Genomic DNA, 18,585 nt, shown 5'->3' with positions numbered 1-18,585 from the left:
TTAATGACATTTTTATCTGTTTTTAATCTACATTTTAACTTATTTCTCCCTAGAAAATGACTCATGAGGAAGTAATGTTGGAAGTTGTATTGCAACATGTGTTGATTGATATGTCTGCAATGACTGTTTATTTGTGTGTGTGTGTGTGTGTGTGTGTGTGTGTGTGTGTGTGTGTGTGTGAGAGAGAGAGAGTGTTGTAGTACGTCATTGTGTCTCTCTACATATATATCACTTTCAAAGGGAAATCAGTCTCAGGTGTGCTAGAGGGATAAATAGGACTACAGAACTGTGATGGCTTCTCAGTGACGTTAGCTTAATTTGCCCATCCTAAGTAACTAAAAAAGAGCTAACAGATTGCATTTTTTCAAATCCACTGCATACTCAGACCTGGTAAGTGATAAATCATTGACCTTATAGACCATTGTATTTGTATGTATAATTTGCCGCCCACCAATTCATATTTTGGACATAGACATCTGGATACATAGAATGACATTGTCTCAAAGACCCTTATCCCAATGCAATTGTTGAACATTAGAACTGATTAAACGAAATACTGCTTGAGAAGTGTATAATTTACTTCTGCACTTGTTGCTGACTCGGTGTGATTGAGTTGTCTGTAATCCATAGAATTTTGAGGGTTCTTTTTAAATTCCATTTTTCATACAGTTAGGAACAAAATGATTCATACCCCTGGTAAATATTGATTTAATGTTGATCTCTTAATCAATGTGTTTGTTCTGACTGAAAATGACACTGCAACCTGCCAAAATGTTGTAGGACAATGTGGGAGAAACATGGAATCAATAAAATAAGTTAAGTTATAATAAGAAAATGAAAAATGGCATGTCCAAAATTATTCATACCCTTTTTAAATAATCAGTGGAAACATCTTTATTCACAGCTCTTAAATGGTTCTTATAATACTTACCAAGCCTCTCCATGTCTCCACAATGATTCTAGACCACACCTGTTTAGCAGCAATCCAGGTTTTGAGCGGGGACAGACTGGGACGAAAAAATGGCCCTGGACTTTTTTTCCAAATAAACCCACCAAATAGACCCATATGCAGTACACACGCACACACACCCTTGCTCTCTCACATACTTTGCCAGTCAAGGTATCACATTCAAAAATAGGTGGTCACATTTGACAAAAATTCTAAATATTGATCAGGTGCTGCTGTATAATTTGGGTCCCATGACATACAATACTCTTGGGCCTCCCAAAAGCTAGGGGGGTTTGGGGGCATGGTCCCCCATGACAAAAAAAGAAAAGAAAAATAACCCCCTAAATGATGACTTCTAGTGAATTTTGTGGAAACTAATTGATAAATTGACTTAAAATATATTACATGCATTGATAGCATATTACAATACAGCCTATAAAAACCTACACAGATTGTTACATTCAACTCATTTTAAGCAAGTATATCGATTTTAATCTCATCACATACTACATCAATGAAGTAAGCCTAGCTCCAGAGCAAGCTTTGAATAATGTAAAGGCAGTGGCGTGCACAGACATTTTGGGGGGCAGGTGCTCAGGGGGGGGGGGGGGGGGGGGGGCACTTTTTAGCGCACGTGGAACACTTAATTATAAAAAAAATTACACGCACATGTTGAATGAAATTTGACTTGTGCTGCAATTAGTAAATCAATATACAATTAAGACAATAAAGAGACCAAAATGTGTTAATTTATGTTGCCTAACAAAACCTATACAACAGAAAACGTTCGTCTTAACACATAGATTTGCAATCGCAAACTCTACCGAAATTATTTGTAGCCTATGTGGTCGTCCTCACGTTATCTGTCATTGACTTGGGCTACAGCGTAAAACTTTATCAGGTGACCAGTCGGCTAAAAATGCTTAGTTGTTTGATGCTGTATGAGACATTTTACTTCACAACAAATTGATTACACGTTGGGCTTAGAGGGCAAACTGATTTTACTTGATCTGTAAGACAATAAAGAGACCAAACAGTACGAGAAGGAGTTATAGTGGGCTACTGACTGTTGACAGAAAACGTTCTTCTTAACACATACATTTTTCTGCACAACAAAATTATTACATGTTGGGCTTAGAGGGCAAACTGTAAGATTTTGCTTGATCTGTATGTTACCTGGCTGAGATGCAGGGAGAAGCAGCCTGTCAGCGACCATACCTGCTATCTGAAGACGCTTACTGAACTGCTATGGGGCTGCGCATCTGGCGTGCCCTGCGGGCGACCGCGCGAGTTCACGTGACAAAGGAAGAGAGATAGGCTGGTCGGGTGTGCGCAAGGAGGTGGCTCATTTCGGGGCATTGTTTCAGTCGTTTTTAATGGCTCAGGTTTTCAAAAGATCATTTCAAAACAGACCTAAGTAAAAGCTTAATAATATTAATAATTAAAAAAAAAAAAAAAAAAGTTTCAAAAGGGCATTTTCGTTGATTAAGGGCAAACTTCCTAGTGCTTTAGCACCACCTAGTGTCTATGTATGCACGCCTATGTGTAAAGGTCTCACTGGGCCACTCTAAAATGTTGATATTGTTCTCTGTTAACCATTTATTGCCTTGTTTGGCTGTATGTTTTAGATCATTGTGTGGTTTAATGGTCCAATGGCACCTATTGGGGCAGGTCTCTTGGCAGACTGCCTGATCTTTTCCTCAAAAAATCTTAGACCCCGTTTACACGAGCATGTACATTTTTATAAACGAAGACATTTCCCTACGTTTGAGCCTTTCATTTAGACCAGGGTTGTCAAACTCATTTTGGTTCAGGGGCCACATACAGCCCATCTGATCTCAAGTGGGCCGGACCAGTGAAATAATTGCAAAACATTCTTTGACAACTCCAAATCTCCAGCTTAGTTTTTTTTAGTATATGCTTTACCCTTCAGTCTACATTTGTAGCCTACATAATCACAAGGGATATAATAGATTATTACACATTTATTCAGAGAGGCCAATGAAATTGAAATAAAATGCATTTCACTCATAAACAACTGGTTTATTTTTATAGTTGAGTGGATAGGCCTACATTTTTACATCTGACCACCTGAACCAACTCACCACACTAAACTCAAGTGGGAGCTATGAAGAAAGTTAACATCCTGCCTTAAAAATGTAAATGGGCAAATGTATGAAAAATAAAATTAATTTAACAAACATAAGTTAGCAGTGCATGAGCAATACGATCAACTGATACGATTAGGTTACATCAGATCAAATAATTTTGTAGGCTAGGTGGCGGTGCTGTGTAATAGGCTATCCACCATAAAGGCCAGATCCTGCACCCATTCCGGGCATTTAAATTGCTACTGGTCTGCCTTTTTTCTCCAAGAACTGTCCAATTTCCTCTCGTAGTTCAAAGAAACGCTTGAGTACGGCACCTCGGCTTAACCACCGTACTACAGCGTGGTATGGTAAGCCAGACAGAATGCCATTATCACTAAGAAAACAGTCAAACTGACGGTGAGTCAGACCTCGCGACCTGATTAAATTTACAGTTTGCACAACCACACTTTAACATGATCCAAGTTTAGTGTTTTACAACACAACACTTCCTGGTGCAAAATACAATAAAATGCCCAAACATCTTGTCCTCCGTTTTGCAGGCTGCACTTTGTCTCTGAATTTTGTCGCAACGCCTGCTTTTCTCCCGACAATGTAGCCAAACTGACAGCACAGGACCAGTCGGCTGAATTGAGCATTTCGGTTATTTTTTTGAAAATTCATAACTCCTCACAGGAATGGGCTAGAGATTTTTTTTTTTTGACATCGTCAGAAATGTATTCTCTACAAGTCTGGGCCGGATTAAACCATCTAGCGGGCCGCATCCGGCCCGCGGGCCGTATGTTTGACACCCCTGATTTAGACGCAAACGGAGAATTCGCCCCGTAAAACGGTTATCCAAAAAAACTCTGGCTAAAGTGTTTTTTTTTGAAAACTCCGTTTATGCGTTTGGTTCTAAACTGTGGTAAAGAGTTTTGGGCAGCCAACGTCACAGTATGCGACAGAAGTACACCAAATGTGCGACCAATGTTTACATTTACATGTTCTCACGTGCGACTTTTCAGGGTTTTGATTGGTTAATGTGAGCTTGAGCTTATCGTTAGACTGCCACTGTGGTTTTGCGTGCTCATGACAGCATGTATGTACACGGGTTAGTGTAAACACATTTTAAAAATAAACGGTCTCGTGTAAATTCAGTTTTATTTGCAAACGTAGATGGCCAGATATTCGTTTAGGAAAATACCCTGCTTCGTGTAAACGTAGTCTTAATGTAGCCCCTTGTATTAGTGTTACCATTTACTTTGAGAAGGTCACCAGGTCCCATTGTCTGAAAAGCACCCAAAACTAATGCATTTCTTTCTCTATTCTCAACTGTGAGTATGGTGGACAAAGAATTTAGCTTTTGCTGGATTTTTGCCTGAGATTGGCATAAAAAACAAGCATTAAACCCCAATTATTATTGCACTTTTGCACATATTTCTGCTCCAACACAACACATCATGTACAATTTCTTTGCTAACTGTTACATTCTTGTGTTTTTGTCTTGATTTGTTATTTATTGTTTAGTGTTAAAAGACAAGTTCGGTATTTTACACTTAAAGCCCTGTTTTCAGATAGTTTATGATTAAATAGAACGTTTAAGATTGAAATTTGGACACATGCTGCTGTCCTGAGGATTTTCAGCTGCTAAAAAGGTGTGGTCTAGAATCACTGTGGAGACATGGAGAGGGTTGGTATGGTATTATAAGAGCCATTGGAGAGCTATGCAAATAAATATGTGTCCATTAATTATTTAAAAAGGGTATGTATAATTTTGGATATGCCATACAAATTTAAACAAATGAAAACGCTTCTTTTTTTGATTCCATGTTTCTATCACATTGTCTTACAACCTTTAGCCATGTGACAGTGTCATTTTCAGTCAGAACAAACATATTGTTCAAGAGAAAATCAACATTAAGTCAATATTTGCCAGGGGTATGAATCATTTTGTTCCTAACGGTACATTCTATTATACAGTCACTAATGGACAATATGAGTTAAATCTGAAATTATCTTATGCAGTGATTTTGCAGATACATACTACTTATACATAGTGTAAATAGTGTATTGTAAATAGTATGAATGCATGCATATGTACAGTATGTATGCATTTATGTACAGTATATACATATGAGTGTATGTATGTATGCATGTATGTATGTATGTATGCAAGCATGTCACCTATGTAGTGTTGGTGCTATATATTATGAATGATGAGTTTGTGTTGCTGTGCCATGTTTGTGGTGTCTCTGGAGGGATGTCCCCTTTGGTCTATTTTCTTCTTGTGTCCCCATGTCTGCTTCTGTTTCTTTAAGGAGACAGAATTTTAAGACATTCGTCATGCACATCATGTCTCAGTCATGTACACTACTGACTGTACTGACTACTGACTACCTCTATGGCCTGGTTAACAATTAGTTGTAACCAAACTCATCAAACTCATCACTTACCTGTCTAGTCATAACAATATAAAGCATAAGGAGTCTTAGAGCATTTTCACACCAAAAGCCTTCAGCTTGCATTTCAATTGAATAGTATTGCCTTTGACCCGTTGTTTTTGTTTGCTTGTGTTGGAATGCAACAATATAAGGCCTCTTCCAATAAGCTTCCTAGTAGAAATGTTGCAACCCCATGGCTGCTTTCATCTTTCTATGTGTTTTTTACAGGACAAAATGTGGCAAAAGGCAACCATTGTATATGTGCTTATAATTGGTGAGTTGCGTCAGATGAAAATAGCATAACACATTTTTGCATTAAGGTAATACATAAGGGATAATGTATAGAACAACGGCCATTATTGGAAAAATAAGTCCCGACAGGGCGAACTGGACCCCGATGCACCAGTGGACGCCAATAATGACCGTTGCTCTATACATTATCCCACTTAATGTACGGCTACTTGCCAAAATGAAAAAATAAACTCCACGATATGTCTCTACATTTATTTGTTACCGTTTCGTTGTGGCTTTTGCTCAGAAACAAATAGTTTGCAAGACATGCTGAACTTGAATCAAACATTCTTTAGAAAACAGCTGATCAACTGTCTGTCTTCACTTTTGATTGAATATCCGTTACCATTGACAGCGGTCATTATTTAGAGGTCCTTGATTGTAATTGGTTGAATCACATTCAATGCCATTGTAAAATCCAGCACAAACATACACCTTCACCACATTCTGTTCTATATTACTGCGCTACCATAACTTGATACAAAAGTTAAAGTAGCTGCGTCTCGCCGTTGCTTGGCAACTATTCAGATAGAGGAAATATATTTCTTGGCGGAAGAATGATTATCTATGATTTTATCGTTACATTTCTCGTTGCTTTGCCTTTACTTAATGAAACTTTGCCAGGTACAGTATTTTTAGCTACAGTTTTAGAAAAGCAATAAGCCACTCGAGTCCGAAGGTTAGACTGGTTCTAAAACAGCTAAGGGGGGTTTTAGGTTTAAGTTCTAACTACGCTCCTTAGCTGTTGTAGAATCAGTGTAACCTACAGCCTCTCGGGGCTTATTGCTTAAATAATAACCAGAAGAACTTTGGGACATCCCATTCAAGTCAATGGAGCATTCTACTTGCATTGTGAAGAGCTGTATAATAAAAACTGATAAATTACATTTTCATTTTATATCACACTAAGCCATGGTACAATCAGCTTCAACGACAACAACTGCAGCAACACCAGCACCCACAACTGCTGCAACTGAAGCAACTGCAAATGAAACAACACAATCAAGCACAACTGCAGCAACAGAATCAACTACAACTGAAGAAACACAATCAACTGCAACTGGGGCTACACAGTCAAATGCAACTGGGGCTACACAGTCAAATGCAACTGGGGCAAATGCAACTGGAGCAATACAATCAACTACAACTGGGGCTACACAGTCAAATGTAACTGAGGCTACACAGTCAAATACAACTGGAGCAATACAATCAACTACAACTGGAGCAACACAATCAACTGTAACTGGGGATACACAGTCAAATGCAACTGGGGATACACAGTCAAATGCAACTGGGGCAAATGCAACTGGAGCAATACAATCAACTACAACTGGGGCTACACAGTCAAATGTAACTGGGGATACACAGTCAAATGCAACTGGGGATACACAGTCAAATACAACTGGAGCAATACAATCAACTACAACTGGGGCTACACAGTCAAATACAACTGGAGCAATACAATCAACTACAACTGGGGCTACACAGTCAAATGCAACTGAGGCTACACAGTCAAATACAACTGGAGCAATACAATCAACTGCAACTGGGGCTACACAGTCAAATGCAACTGAGGCTACACAGTCAAATACAACTGGAGCAATACAATCAACTGCAACTGGAGCAACACAATCAACTGTAACTGGGGCTACACAGTCAAATGCAACTGGGGCTACACAGTCAAATACAACTGGAGGAAATGCAACTGGAGCAACACAATCAACTGCCACTGAGCCTACACAGTCAAATGCAACTGGGGCTACACAGTCAAATGCAACTAGAGCAACACAATCAACTACAACTGGGGCTACACAGTCAAATGCAACTGGGGCAAATGCAACTGGAGCAATACAATTAACTACAACTGGAGCAACACAATCAAATGCAACTGGAGCTACACAGTCAAATGCAACTGAGGCTACACAGTCAAATACAACTGGGGCAAATGCAACTGGAGCAATACAATCAACTACAACTGTAACTGGGGCTACACAGTCAAATGCAACTGGGGATACACAGTCAAATACAACTGGAGCAACACAATCAACTGCAACAGAGGGTACACAGTCAAATGCAACTGGGGCTACACAGTCAAATGCAACTGGAGCAACACAATCAACTACAACTGGGGCTACACAGTCAAATACAACTGGAGCAATACAATCAACTACAACTGGGGCAAATGCAAATGAAACAACACAATCAAGCACAACTGCAGCAACAGAATCAACTACAACTGAAGAAACACAATCAACTGCAACTGGGGCTACACAGTCAAATGCAACTGGGGCTACACAGTCAAATGCAACTGGGGCAAATGCAACTGGAGCAATACAATCAACTACAACTGGGGCTACACAGTCAAATGTAACTGAGGCTACACAGTCAAATACAACTGGAGCAATACAATCAACTACAACTGGAGCAACACAATCAACTGTAACTGGGGATACACAGTCAAATGCAACTGGGGATACACAGTCAAATGCAACTGGGGCAAATGCAACTGGAGCAATACAATCAACTACAACTGGGGCTACACAGTCAAATGTAACTGGGGATACACAGTCAAATGCAACTGGGGATACACAGTCAAATACAACTGGAGCAATACAATCAACTACAACTGGGGCTACACAGTCAAATACAACTGGAGCAATACAATCAACTACAACTGGGGCTACACAGTCAAATGCAACTGAGGCTACACAGTCAAATACAACTGGAGCAATACAATCAACTGCAACTGGGGCTACACAGTCAAATGCAACTGAGGCTACACAGTCAAATACAACTGGAGCAATACAATCAACTGCAACTGGAGCAACACAATCAACTGTAACTGGGGCTACACAGTCAAATGCAACTGGGGCTACACAGTCAAATACAACTGGAGGAAATGCAACTGGAGCAACACAATCAACTGCCACTGAGCCTACACAGTCAAATGCAACTGGGGCTACACAGTCAAATGCAACTAGAGCAACACAATCAACTACAACTGGGGCTACACAGTCAAATGCAACTGGGGCAAATGCAACTGGAGCAATACAATTAACTACAACTGGAGCAACACAATCAAATGCAACTGGAGCTACACAGTCAAATGCAACTGAGGCTACACAGTCAAATACAACTGGGGCAAATGCAACTGGAGCAATACAATCAACTACAACTGTAACTGGGGCTACACAGTCAAATGCAACTGGGGATACACAGTCAAATACAACTGGAGCAACACAATCAACTGCAACAGAGGGTACACAGTCAAATGCAACTGGGGCTACACAGTCAAATGCAACTGGAGCAACACAATCAACTACAACTGGGGCTACACAGTCAAATACAACTGGAGCAATACAATCAACTACAACTGGGGCAAATGCAACTGGAGCAATACAATCAACTACAACTGGGACTACACAGTCAAATGCAACTGAGGCTACACAGTCAAATACAACTGGAGCAACACAATCAACTGTAACTGGGGCTACACAGTCAAATGCAACTGGGGCTACACAGTCAAATGCAACTGGAGCAATACAATCAACTACAACTGGGGCTACACAGTCAAATGCAACTGGGGCAAATGCAACTGGAGCAATACAATCAACTACAACTGGAGCAACACAATCAACTGCAACTGGAGCTACACAATCAAATACAACTGGAGCAATACAATCAACTACAACTGGGGCTACACAGTCAAATGCAACTGAGGCTACACAGTCAAATACAACTGGAGCAATACAATCAACTACAACTGGAGCAACACAATCAACTGTAACTGGGGCTACACAGTCAAATGCAACTGGGGCTACACAGTCAAATGCAACTGGGGCAAATGCAACTGGAGCAATACAATCAACTGCAACTGGAGCAACACAATCAACTGTAACTGGGGCTACACAGTCAAATGCAACTGGGGCAACACAGTCAAATGAAACTGGAGCAACACAGTCAAATACAACTGGGGCAAATGCAACTGGAGCAATACAATCAACTACAACTGGGGCTACACAGTCAAATGCAACTGAGGCTACACAGTCAAATACAACTGGAGCAATACAATCAACTACAACTGGAGCAACACAATCAACTGTAACTGGGGCTACACAGTCAAATGCAACTGGGGCAAATGCAACTGGAGCAATACAATCAACTACAACTGGAGCAACACAATCAACTACAACTGGAGGAACACAATCAACTACAACTGGAGCAACACAAATAACTACAACTGGAGGAACACAAACAGCTGTGATTGGAGGAACACAATCAACACCAACTAGAGCAACAGAATCAACTGCAACTGGAGCTACACAGTCAAATACAACTGGAGCAATGCAATCACCTACAACTGGAGCAACACAATCAACTGTAACTGGGGCTACACAGTCAAATGCAACTGGAGCAATACAATCAACTACAACTGGAGCAACACAATCAACTACAACTGGAGGAACACAATCAACTACAACTGGCGGAACACAATCAACTGCAACTGGAGCAACACAAATAACTACAACTGGAGGAACACAAACAGCTGTGATTGGAGGAACACAATCAACACCAACTAGAGCAACAGAATCAACTGCAACTACATCAACAGAATCAACTGCAACTGGGGCAACAGAGTCAACTACAACTGGGGGAATACAGTCAACTACAACTGAAGGAACACAAACAACTACAAGTGGAGCAATGCAATCAACTACAACTGGGGCTACACAGTCAACTACAACTAGGGATACAAGTTCAACTACTAGTGGAGGAACACAAACAGCTGTGATTGGAGGAACACAATCAACAACAACTAGAGCAGCAGAATCAACTACAACTGGGGTTACACAATTAACTACAACTGGAGGAACTCAATCAACGACAACTAGAGCAACAGAATCAACTGTAACTGGAGGAACACAATCAACTGCAACTGGAGCAACACAAATAACTACAACCGGAGGAACACAAACAGCTGTGATTGGAGGAACACAATCAACAACAACTAGAGGAACTCAATCAACGATAACTAGAGCAACAGAATCAACTGCAACTAGAGCAACAGAATCAACTGCAACTGGGGCAACAGAATCAACTACAACTGGGGGAATACAGTCAACTACAACTGGAGGAACACAAACAACTACAACTGGAGCAATGCAATCAACTACAACTGGCAGAACACAATCAATTGCAACTGGGGCTACAAGTTCAACTACTACTGGAGGAACACAAACAGCTGCGATTGGAGGAACACAATCAACAACAACTAAAGCAGCAGAATCAACTGCAACTGGGGTTACACAATTAACTACAACTGGAGGAACTCAATCAACAACAACTAGAGCAACAGAATCAACTGCAACTGGAGGAACACAATCAACTGCAACTGGAGGAACACAAATAACTACAACCGGAGGAACACAAACAGCTGTGATTGGAGGAACACAATCAACAACAACTGGAGGAACTCAATCAACTGCAACTGGGGTTACACAATTAACTACAACTGGAGGAACACAATCAACTGCAACTGGAGGAACACAATTAACTACAACTGGAGGAACTCAATCAACAACTGGAGGAACTCAATCAATGACAACTAGAGCAACAGAATCAACTGCAACTGGAGGAACACAATCAACTGCAACTGGAGGAACACAAATAACTACAACCGGAGGAACACAAACAGCTGTGATAGGAGGAACACAATCAACAACAACTGGAGGAACTCAATCAACTGCAACTGGGGTTACACAATTAACTACAACTGGAGGAACACAATCAACTGCAACTGGAGGAACACAAATAACTACAACCGGAGGAACACAAACAGCTGTGATAGGAGGAACACAATCAACAAAAACTGGAGGAACTCAATCAACTGCAACTGGGGTTACACAATTAACTACAACTGGAGGAACACAATCAACTGCAACTGGAGGAACACAATTAACTACAACTGGAGGAACTCAATCAACGACAACTAGAGCAACAGAATCAACTGCAACTGGAGGAACACAATCAACTGCAACTGGAGGAACACAAATAACTACAACCGGAGGAACACAAACAGCTGTGATAGGAGGAACACAATCAACAACAACTGGAGGAACTCAATCAACTGCAACTGGGGTTACACAATTAACTACAACTGGAGGAACACAATCAACTGCAACTGGAGGAACACAATTAACTATAACTGGAGGAACTCAATCAACAACTGGAGGAACTCAATCAACGACAACTAGAGCAACAGAATCAACTGCAACTGGAGGAACACAATCAACTGCAACTGGAGGAACACAAATAACTACAACCGGAGGAACACAAACAGCTGTGATTGGAGGAACACAATCAACAACAACTGGAGGAACTCAATCAACTGCAACTGGGGTTACACAATTAACTACAACTGGAGGAACACAATCAACTGCAACTGGAGGAACACAATTAACTACAACTGGAGGAACTCAATCAACAACTGGAGGAACTCAATCAACGACAGCTAGAGCAACAGAATCAACTGCAACTGGAGGAACACAATCAACTGCAACCGGAGGAACACAAATAACTACAACCGGAGGAACACAAACAGCTGTGATAGGAGGAACACAATCAACAACAACTGGAGGAACTCAATCAACTGCAACTGGGGTTACACAATTAACTACAACTGGAGGAACACAATCAACTGCAACTGGAGGAACACAATTAACTACAACTGTAGGAACTCAATCAACAACTGGAAGAACTCAATCAACGACAACTAGAGCAACAGAATCAACTGCAACTGGAGGAACACAATCAACTGCAACTGGAGGAACACAATCAACAACAACTGGAGGAACTCAATCAACGATAACTAGAGCAACAGAATCACCTGCAACTAGAACAACAGGATCAACTGCAACTGGGGCTACACAGTCAACTACAACTGGAGCAACACAATCAGCTACGACAGGAGCAACACAAGAAGCCACATCCACTGTCCCTGCAGAAGTGCCCCCTACAACCACCACCACAACAATGACCACCACCACAACAGCAACCACCACCACAACAATGACCACCACAACTACAACTCTCGCTACAACTCAACCACCTCGTCCAGCTCCAGTTATTGTGCTTCAAGTTGTCCTTGTCATAGTGTTTCAAGTAGAACTTACCAACCCCTCCAGCACAGTATTCCAGACACAAGCAGTACAAGTTCAAAATGCAGTAAGTACTCCTATAATATAATGGTCAAGTATGTTGACATGCAAAAAAAGAAAATAGTAATTGAATACTGCCATGGAAATAGAGTCATGGAAATGTAATGGTAACCACATGAACAAAATAAAAAAAAATAAGGTTGAAGATATTAACCAGTTACATGTAGGGCTTTCTTGAAAAATCTTTTGTTGTCATGTGTAGTGTGATGTGGTCTATCGACGCCGTTTTGGATTCCTATTTGTACGGACCATTGTGAGAGCATTCAGGTAAATTCAGCCATATGTTCAATCACATTGAAACAAGCAAAGCATTTGTTGAGATTGAGGCAAATACTTTGACCATTTTACAGGTTGGTTTCTCGAAACCGAATGGACAATGTTGAGACAGATGTTGACCTTGTGTTTAATTCGGATTCAACGGAACCCCTCCCTCGTGAATCTGATGTTGTGGAAACCTTGGCTACTGCCATAAATGACTCGGATTCAGGCTTTAATCTGCCTGTGCTTCCCGGATCCATTTCTGTCACAAGTGAGAACATTTTTTTATGCTTGCAAGGTTATTGAAAGTGATGTTTGCAAATAATATAATTTCCTTATCGTTATTCACTCATGAGTGTTAATGTGTTTATGTTACTTTTTCAGGTGCCCCCCGCTCAAGAAGCAGTCCTCAGTTTCGCACTAATGAAACATTTACTGCTGATCTTTCCAATTCTACTTCTGATGCCTTTCGTGCCAGATCCATACTCATTAAAACAGAGGTAATAGCTGCCTACACTTGCCTACAAGATTTGTTGATTGCTGTTTGTGAAATTATTGACCTTGTCACTTAATCCATGTTTTTTTTTTTTTTTGTCGATTTGTAATATATTTAGCTGGAGCCATTTTTCTTCCAAGACTTTCAGCCAGATTTCATCAGGCTTACACCAACAAGCTTCAGGTGACTAACAAAATGCATAGGTCTGTTGGATATAGAGTCAAATCTGTAGATACATAAATGTCTGTCAGCGTGTTTGTATACAGATGTCTTTTTTTCAATCAGTTTACACTGTGATAAATGGACAGAAATACTGTCTACCTGATGAAAGACTCATTTCATTCTATTGATGCTTTTTCTTTTAACTAGAAACGGATCAATTGTCAATATGATGGACATTACTGTGACTGCCAACGGCACGCTCCCCAATGATACACAGATTATTGACACTTTGACTAGAGCTGCAATGAGTGGGAATTTGTCACTTCCCATCATCTCCATCAATGGCACAGGTTAGCATTATGCTTTTAGGGGATATATATGGAACTCCCTAAAGGGAAGCACTTATGGATGTGCAAACTAGTCAGTAAGCATGTGCCTTCAGGACCATAAGCAATATCATGTATGTTTGAAAGTTCCTTTAATTTATTCATATTAAGCAGATGTTTATCATCTTACAAAATGTTTCATAAAACCATAATAATAATAATAATAATAATAATAATAATAATAATAATAATAATAACAATAAGTATTATTATTATTATTAATATTATTATTATTATGCATATTCAGTATTCCTCATAATGCAACAACATGCCTTTTTACATTTTATTTCACTTTTACTGCCTTTTAATTTGTTGAGTTCACACATGCAGCTTTGTTAATTCCAACTTCCTTCTCTGTCTGTCTCCTTATCACACACACATGCAGCATTGTCAGCTGGTGAAGTCAGCAGCAAGATTAACTTCCTGAGTGCCTGTGGGCTCACCATCATATCGCTCCTTGTGGTTCAGCCCTGGTAGGCTTGGAGATCACTCACCTTTGACCTTGTACACACAGCCTACTCTCATCACAGAGAGTTGACCTGCCACCTACCTTGTTGTATCACTCCACTTTTATAATGACCCTTGGATCCCCTACTGTGTAACTGTGGCTATGTGAAATTGTGTAATAACTGTGAGATGTTCAAGTGAATCTTCTTGCACTATCCACCCAGAATGTTTGAATATTTTGGGTGTGGTATTGGTTGTGAAGAAGAAAGAGCAAAAACACTTATAACTGCACTTCCGTGAATCAGCGATCATGTGTAAAAATTGTGTTGTCAAAAATTAGAGGTATGAAAGATTTCTAATGCCAACCAAAATAATAATGTAGTGTCATGTGGGAGAGAAGCAGGTGTAGAACCCCCCCCCCCCCCCATGTAGTCTGTTCACTCATTTTTCACTCACCTTTCACTTATTATGTGTCCTCAATTTATTCGATATGTTTCTTTGATACTGCACTTTTTCAGAATCAATTGCGTGCTTTTGGGAAATATATTTATTAATCTGCTAATAAATGCAAAAAAAAAATGAAATTAATAAATGGTATGTCATTGGCGTTTATGACTTTATATACTACAATCTAATTTCCAAAAAAGTTGGGATGCTGTTTATCTAATTAGTTGTGAAATGTTCCTCCCTGTGTTGTCTAGGATTATACAACTTTCCCATCTTTTTCCAAATGGAATAGACATGGATAGCTTGGTTTCTTTTTGTGATAATATACAAAACTCATAAAAACCCATAATTAGTTGCACAAAGGACATTGACAACATTTCAAATGTGGAAACTGACAAATTTCAGTATCTCATAAAAAAATTACACCTACTTTCGCAAATAAGAAACACATTTAGACATGATTAAGAAATGGTGCCGTCCTTCTGGGCCTGAGCTTGTTTCAAATCTAAGACATATAATATGTTTTATTTGAAATATGTGTCTGAACCTCAACCTGTTCCTTATGACACACTACATCAGAAATCAGAAAAGCTTGCCTTGTCATGGGTATAGGCATACTACAAATAGAGAAAGCCCACACCAGGCGACAGATTTCATGCTTGTTTCAGAAACCAGTTTCCCCATACAGAGACTATTGTTTTAACTCAGATGGCAATGATGGACATGGGAAGATGACAATCCCATGACTATGAAGAGGAAATACATGTCATCAAACAATAGTACCTTGTTTGATGATCATTTCTCATCCATCCGAAATGTGTGCCAATAATACACCCCAATGGGGCTATTTTTTTCCTTTACTCCTATCAAAATGAAACTTTACACAATGAAAGTAGGCTACCCATGAAAAGTAATTTTTTTTTGTATTACAAGTTTCTTTGAAAATTACTTTTAATATGCAAATGAGCTATACACTCGAATCGAATATGCCCAAAATACACCCATATTTTTTTCCTTTACTCCTACCACAATAAAACTTTACATAGTAAAAGTATACATGAAAAGTAACTTTTTTTGTATTGCAACTTTCTTTTGAAATTAATTTGAATATGCACATGAGCTCCATTAGGACTCCACAATATGTCCTAATTTGCATAGGCAGAAATAGTGCAGGCGCTGGTGTTGGTGCTGGCGCTAGTGCAGGTGCTGGTGCAGGGGCTAGTGCAGGAGCTGGTGCTGGTGCAGGGGCTAGTGCTGGTGCAGGGGCTAGTGCAGGGGCTAGTGCAGGCGCTGGTGTTGGAGCTGGGGCTAGTGCAGGAGCTGGTGCTGGTGCTGGGGCTAGTGCAGGTGCTGGTGCTGGTGCTGGGGCTAGTGCAGGTGCTGGTTCTGGGGCTAGTGCAGGTGCTGGTGCTGGCGCTAGTGCAGGTGCTGGTGCAGGGGCTAGTGCAGGAGCTGGTGCTGGTGCAGGGGCTAGTGCTGGTGCAGGGGCTAGTGCAGGGGCTAGTGCAGGCGCTGGTGTTGGAGCTGGGGCTAGTGCAGGAGCTGGTGCTGGGGCTAGTGCAGGTGCTGGTGCTGGGGCTAGTGCAGGTGCTGGTTCTGGGGCTAGTGCAGGTGCTGGTTCTGGGGCTAGTGCTGGTGCTGGTGCTGGCGCTAGTGCAGGTGCTGGTGCTGGGGCTAGTGCAGGCGCTGGTGTTGGAGCTGCCCTGCCTGAAGCTCCTTGGGTCTCCTCCTCCAACATACAGCCCTCTTCCGGTTCTGTGGCTAGCCATCGATACTGTAATGATCTGAGCCTAGCTGTTCATGACTGTGCTCCCATGATACTGTGCAGTGTGTGTATGTGTGTAATGTTCTTGTTCTAAACCATGTGGGTTGACAACGTTGTATGTCTTGTCTGTTGTGTTTAGGTTTGCAGGTTACAATGTTCATAACTAGGGTTGATTGGTGTGTGTTTTAGATACAGCCTCATATAGATGTTTAGTGCTTGAGCATAAGGGCCAGGTCTGGCCCGGAATTATGTGTTCGTGTGTTTTGGTGCGTAACCAATAAAGAACCATTCTGAGACAACTGTGCAGTTTGTTACATTGGTGTCAGAAGTGGGATGCCGACCCCTACTGGACGGGAGGAGAAAGCTGCGATGGATACCCCGGCGATGATGAGTTTCCTGCCAAGACGGCTTTTCGACAGTGCGCTCGCCCATGGCCACTTGCTGGGCCCAGCAGACGGAGCCAGCCTGCAGCGTGATCGTAATGAAGAAACCCGCCCCCGGCCACAGGAGGAAACGAACCGGGCTGATGGCAGCATCCTGCCACTGGAACCCGCTCCACACGGGAGCGATGGAAATCGGCTGGTCCCCGGTGCGACGGCGGCAGAAGGGCGCTCCAACGCCAAATTGCCCCGCTACAATGGTGAGAGGCCGCTGGCGACATACCTGGTGCAGGTCCGGCTGGCAGCCGAGCTGAATGGATGGTCGGCGGAGAGAACGGGTGTACAGGTGGCGTTGGCCCTGGAGGGGGAAGCGCTACAAGTATTAGAAGACCTGCCACCGGCAGAGCAAGCAACCTGGACTGCAATCGAAGCCGCTCTGCAACGACGATTCGGCCAGAGGATCTTCACCAGCGATGCTCGAGAACAACTCGCTTCCAGACGGCGCCACAAGGGTGAAAGACTGGGCAAGTTCGCGGCTGACCTACAGCTGTATGCCCGGCGGGGCTACCCAACGTACAGCCAGAGTCTACATGAAGAAATGGCACTGGAAGCGTTTGTGCGAGGCATCCACCCGGAGCGGCTGAGAGAACACCTTCGCCTGAACGCCCCCAGCTCGCTGGCCGTGGCGCTCGTGGAGGCCGAACGGGTGGAAAACATCTTCCACACAACAAAGTCGAGGCATTGCGAACGCCAGACATGGATGGAGGAAGACGGGGAGGAGTTGGAGACGATGCGACAGACCACAGCACAGCCACCACAACGCCGCCCACTCGAGTGGAAGAGGCCGGCCAGCGGAGACGGATGCTACCGGTGCGGCGAACCGGGGCACATCGCGAGGTACTGTCCCGCCCCAGCACCCCTCACGCGCGCGCCCCAGTCAAACTAGAGGGGGGTGGCACGGCAGGAGGGATGCCACCTTCAAGTTTCACTACCTCCCTGGCTATGGACTGCATACGACTGGGCCGACTCGGCCAAACAAGAGGACTCTATGTGGACTGTACACTAGACGGGACTCAGTGTCGTGCCTTGATCGATACTGGCTCCACCATCTCGCTGGTGCGCCCCGGTCTCTTACCCGGCACGCTGGTAGCCAGACCCAGAGGCTGGAAAGAGACAAAAACACGCATCACCACAGTTACCGGAGAGCGAGCGGAACTGTATGGACAAAAAGTGGTGTGTGTGTGCATCAACGGTGAGAC

The 18,585-nt window shown here is 42.1% G+C and overlaps 1 protein-coding gene across 1 annotated transcript; it reads left to right on the top strand.

The window, feature by feature from the left end:
* The first annotated feature begins 249 nt into the window (after positions 1-249).
* On the top strand, positions 250-15,346 carry LOC143127308 (uncharacterized). Its single transcript, XM_076288717.1, has 9 exons — positions 250-390; positions 5,706-5,751; positions 6,679-12,992; positions 13,188-13,252; positions 13,336-13,514; positions 13,628-13,743; positions 13,858-13,922; positions 14,109-14,251; positions 14,673-15,346. Exons 2-9 carry the CDS (start codon positions 5,712-5,714, stop codon positions 14,762-14,764), a joined length of 7,014 nt encoding a protein of 2,337 aa, XP_076144832.1. The 5' UTR covers positions 250-390; positions 5,706-5,711; the 3' UTR covers positions 14,765-15,346.
* Positions 15,347-18,585: the final 3,239 nt, after the last annotated feature.

The sequence above is a fragment of the Alosa pseudoharengus genome, unplaced genomic scaffold, assembly GCF_046254945.1.
Source record: "Alosa pseudoharengus isolate Yale_2024_CS ecotype anadromous, Long Island Sound unplaced genomic scaffold, YU_APseudo_1.1 YU_APseudo_1.1_scf_17, whole genome shotgun sequence".
NCBI classification, from domain to species: domain Eukaryota; kingdom Metazoa; phylum Chordata; class Actinopteri; order Clupeiformes; family Clupeidae; genus Alosa; species Alosa pseudoharengus.
Note: the sequence above shows the minus strand (reverse complement) of the source record. Positions and strands in the feature narration are given on the sequence as shown.